The sequence below is a fragment of the Lipotes vexillifer genome, unplaced genomic scaffold, assembly GCF_000442215.2.
Source record: "Lipotes vexillifer unplaced genomic scaffold, Lipotes_vexillifer_v1.1 scaffold920, whole genome shotgun sequence".
Taxonomy (NCBI): Eukaryota; Metazoa; Chordata; class Mammalia; order Artiodactyla; family Lipotidae; genus Lipotes; species Lipotes vexillifer.
In genome coordinates this window covers 1,981,739-1,986,577 of record NW_006783413.1, presented here as the reverse complement: position 1 = coordinate 1,986,577, position 4,839 = coordinate 1,981,739, and the positions used below count along the sequence as shown (strand labels likewise).

Below are 4,839 nucleotides of genomic sequence, written 5' to 3'. Positions count from 1 at the left end.
CTCCCCACCCCCCATCCCCGCCTCGGCTGCCCTTAATCCCTAAGGGCATCCCTGGGTCCCAGTGCCGCAGAGAGGAGGCCAGGCTCCTGCTGGACCTGCAGCTCGACTCTCAGGCACTGTGTTGATCCCCTTCCCCCTCCCCCAGTCCGCGCTCCACTAGGCCTTCGCCCCGCGCGTTTGTCAATGAACGTGGCGCCGCCGCCTGGGCCCCGCCCCCCATTCTCTCCCATTGCCCAGGTATCGGCTAATCAGGCGGAGCCCGCCGGTTGCTCAGCCAATGGGGCGGTGCCTCGGGTCAGAGCCGGCTGCCACCGCTCTGACTGGCTTGATGAAGCGTGATTGGCAGGTTAGCCCCCGCCCCGCCCCCGCCCCCGCCCGGAGGGAGGCTGAGCCCCGGGCGGCGCTGTCCACACGCAGCGGGTCCTGAAAGCGGCTCCGGGGCGGCGCGGTGGCGCACTGTGCGCGCCGAACAGGCGGAGGGCTAGCGCCGGCGGCGGCTGCTGCGGCTGCGGCGGCAACGCTGGGAGTCAAAGCAGATAGAGGCTGCATCTCTGCACCGGCAGTCCCGGCGGCCTTGGTCTAGGGGACCTTTCGCTCTCTTCTGTGTCCCTCGCTCTACGCCTGAGGCAGGCGCGGCGGCCGTCCCGGAAGAGGCAACTGAAAGACAGTCGAACCAGACCCCCGAGAGAAGGCAGCGGAAGCTCGAAGAGTTGGTGGGTGCGAGACAGATACTCAGGCGAAGAGGAAATCGTCGCTGTTGTCCCCATTCCTGGTCCCGGTGATGAAGGAGCAGCGGGGGCCGCGGGAACTTTGAAGGCAGTGGGTCCCAGGGTGTGAGGGCTGCGGGCTCCCGGGGACTCCAGAGTCCTGGCCCCAACCTCAGTGGCGTAAGCGTCTCAGAACCCGCCAGGACCCCAGCGCCGCCAGAGAGGAAGTTCTTTGCAACTTCGTCCGAGACGTCGGAGAGCCGGTTGGAGAGAAGCTGCAGCGGCAAGTCCGAGCCCCAGAGACTCAAAGAAGCAGAAAGGGAAAGGATCCAGTGGAGACCGAGGGATCGAGGAGAAACTCCACAGGCAGCGAGGCCGCGGAACCAGCCTGGCAGCCCGCGGGCCTCGCTGCCCCCCGAGTGGAGCCAAGGGCTGTGTGTCCCACAGGCCTCCTTAGAGCCGCTCCTACAGGAGGCGGGGGGGGCTCCAGGCCGTCCCGGAGGCGGGCCCCTAAACTATGCCCCCGAAGCTGCGGGCGCCTTGGCCGCAGCTACCCCGGGCCGGGTGCGGAGCCGACGCCTGAGCCAGCCCGGGAGGGAAGCCACCAGGAGTTGGGCGCACCGCTCCCAGCCGGACTGTACTAGCGCCGTTTCCCTCCTCAAGGCGCAGCTCTCGGCGATCTCCTGCAGAGCGGCTCTGAGAGAGGAACAGAAGCTCCAGCAGTGCTTTCTGAGCCCAGCTCGCACAGTTCCCGGCCTGGCGGCGCGGCTCCGTGGCCTCGCTGGGCAGCCCCTTGGCGCCGGGAGGCGGCAGCGTGGGCCGGCCTGCAGTCTGGAGCGCCCCGATGGAAATACACTGTAAGCACGACCCGTTTGCATCCATGCATAGTAAGTAGGCGGCGAGCTCGCTTCTCTCACTCTCCCGCCGGGACGGGGTTGGGGGTGCCGGACCACGGGGCAGGTACTAAAGACGGGAGGATCCAGGACTTTTGTGGCCGCGCAGTCAAGTTTGCAAAGTGCAGGGCTTCCAGGCAGGGGATGTGGAGCAAAACGCCTGGTCGACCCGGCCGGAGCATCTGGCACCGGGAATCCCGCCTCCAGCAACCGGTAGTGTAGGCAGCGAGCAGCAGTCTTTCCGGGGCTCCGGCAGCAACATCTCAGCGTGCCGGGAGATTCCTGACTCGGACCCGGAGAGGGCTTTGGGCCGGGCCAGTTGGAGGGTACGAAGTTGCAGGGAGAGGTCAGTCTGAGTCTCAGACTGCGCCCCACACCCCAATCCCGATGGCGCCTTTTTCAGCGGTGGGGCTGATCAAAACTGGGTCTTGGAGGGAAAGTGGGGCCCCAAAAGTGCCTGTGTGCTTGTATGTGTGGAGGAAGAGGTTGAGAGCTAAGCGAGGACACCAGGTTCAGAGCTCCAAAGGCATCCTGGAGTTGAGGAGTGGGATTTGAAAAATCAACGAAGTAGCCGTCCCTGAGCTGAGCTTCTGCTTAGAAGCCTCCAGTTCATACAGAGACCCTTAAAGACACAATCAAGTCCTCTTCAGGACGCTTGCCTCATGATGGCTTCTCCCCTTAAAAAAAAAAAAAAATCAAGATGAAGAAGCCAATTAGTCACCATACAGGCACCCTCGCCTTCTGAAAGACACCACGTGTGTAGGAGACGGGAAGGGTCATTTTGGGCGCAGTCGAGACTGGCCGGCTGCCTGACCCGTCGGGATCTGCCAGTTCACCCATTAGCACACCCTCCTGTGAGATGAGCGCACCTCTCACGGTGAGTTAACGCTGGATTAGATTCGGAGATTTCGAGGAAATTCCAAGTGGAACGAATCATATTTTCCTTCTGAGCGCTGCACAGCTGGGCTGGAGCAAGGCGCCAGGCTTCGGCGGCATCCAGCCGGGTGCCCAGCTCGGGCCCCCACGGGCCTCCGGTCAGGGAATTGCTTCTGCGCTGGGAGCCCTCCCCAAGGCTTCAGACAGCCCAGAATCCTGCTTACTTAGCCCTGGATCCCCTATTTAACAAAGACAGCAGAGACCCGGCTGGAGAGAAGGCGAGCTTCCCGGGCGAATATGTGCGTTTCTGCCCCGGAGGGCCGAATGGCCTGGTAGGCTGGGAAATGCTGATCTAGGCTGCAGGGCTGGCTGCGGGCAAGTCAGTTTCTCTTTGTGTCAGTTTCTCGAGTCCGAGATCATCCACCAAAGCAGTGGAGAGATTTGTGGAGAGAAGCCGATTTCTCGGATTCCAGCCCAAACGATTCCTCACCGTTTGGGGCCTATGCCGAAACGGTTTCCATTCCGTGGTGACCCCAGCGCCCCCCGCAGCCGTCTCCTGTGCAGACTTAGCCCGGCTCAGGGGAGGCTCTGATCTCTCAGAGTGAGCCAGAAAGCAAAGGAGTTGGGGTCAGTACTCTGAGAGGTGACCAAGCCCTTAGCTTAGTCAAGGAGCGATTTGAGGACAAAATGAGGAGGGCTGCCCTTGCGCTTCTATCCTCGCCTGCAGGGATCCGCTCACTGCCTTCTTCTGCACTGAGCCTGGCGGCCCAGAGGTTGTGCCCCAGCCCTTGGGGAAATCACATCAGAACTGGTGGTCCCATGACTGTGCATGAGGGTGAAGAAGGCAGCTCCTTCCAGGTGCAGGTTAGCCAACCGCTAATGCCTGTCTCTGTCCCTCCTTGTCCCAGCTGTCATCTGCCCCCTCCTTGAGAAGTGCTCCCTCCTTCCGTTTTCAATTTCCCCTGCAGCATGGTGGAGGCTTGGCCCCAGCCTGCCTAGCTTCCAGAGCTGCCTTCTCTGGAAGTGCCCTTGGTTCTGACGCCCAAAGCTATTTGCTTGCACAATGTAGACCCCAATTTGTTGGAGATAGAGTGGAGGGGTGCACAGTAGATCCTGAGAAGTTGCCTGGTTAGTAGGGGCTCAGACCATGTCCCACCTTCTCATCTTCCTTCTTGGCCCTGGTCAGTTTCTTCCTCCAACTTCTTTCCCCTCTCCCCCCACTAGAGGGTGGCTTCTGTGCGGAGGTGGTGTAGGGGGAGGGGCAGGCATCGCCAGGATATGGGCTTCTGAGTTCCGTTGCCTCCACCCCCAGCTATAGTTACCAGTTATAAAGCACTTTTATATCCAGTCTCCTCCCCGAGTGTCTTCTAAACTTTCAGCTACACCCATTTTACAGAGTGTGATCTTGAGGTCAAACAGACAAAAGGACTGACAGGAAGTTCACCTGGACAAAGCTGGAGGCAGTCTTTTGAGGATTCACAGAAGGGGGGAGAGAGGAACTCAGATTCCAGAGAGTGGGCAGCAGACATCTGGGTGGCTGCACTCAAGTGCAAGGCACTATCTGTCTGGTTTAACTATGTCTGTATCCTTGGCCCCACTGTCCATGTGTGCCAGCACCTGTCTGTCAGAGAGTCCATTAAGGAGATTTCATCCCTGCCTTTCCTGTGTTCCTGTTTGCATGTTTGTGTGTCCCTTCATTCATCCTCTCTGATGTCAATAGGGGGAATTTCTATGACCCCGTGGATCCTGGAGTTGAATCTACCACAGAGTCAGCACAGACCCTCTCCCCAAGGTGTGGTCTTTGGGGCTGTGGACAGGGGGACCCTGGTGGGCAGCATGTCCTTATCAGGGCCTGAGGAGCATCTGTGGAGTCCAGCCCCTTCCAGAGCAGAGCCACCAAGGCCCCAGGGGCATCTGCAATTCAACCCTTCTCCCCTGCCCTCCCCTCCTCCAAACCCTGCTCTGTTTGCCCTGTGGAGGCGGGGTTGTTTCTCTTGTATCTGCGTGTCTGTTTCCTGGTCTTTGCCTTGATTTGTTTGCATCTGTCTCTGTGTCATTCTCTCTGTAAATTCTACTTGGCCCTGAAAAGTGTAGCTGAGTCCATGTCTCCCCCCAGCACCTCCCACATGATGAACCCTCACTTAGCTGGAGTCCATAGGAAGTAGAGGATGGGACTTGGCTTCTCTGAAGAAGTGAAGGGCTGGAGCTGGGTGTCCCAGAAAACAAAGGACCCCTCCACAGATGTCCCCTGTCTTCCAAATGCCCCCATGCTAGGCTTCCTCCGTTTTTCTCTTCTCTCTTCTTTCCTCCCACTGTACACCACATTTACCTTTCTTTCCTTTCTCTTCCCCGCCCCCCCCCCC

General features: G+C 59.8%; 1 protein-coding gene across 8 annotated transcripts in view; it reads left to right on the top strand.

Moving 5' to 3' along the window:
• Positions 1-4,839, top strand: part of PAX5 (paired box 5) — a 188,732-nt gene that overhangs the window by 5,954 nt on the left and 177,939 nt on the right. The window contains exon 1 of one of the 8 annotated variants that reach the window (XM_007455996.1): positions 1,411-1,594. The exons of the other annotated variants lie outside the window; for them this stretch is intronic. Coding sequence (XP_007456058.1) covers positions 1,552-1,594 — 43 coding nt within the window. The 5' untranslated portion in view covers positions 1,411-1,551. Of the gene's footprint in view, positions 1-1,410; positions 1,595-4,839 lie in introns of those variants that run through there. 8 annotated transcript variants of the gene reach the window in all.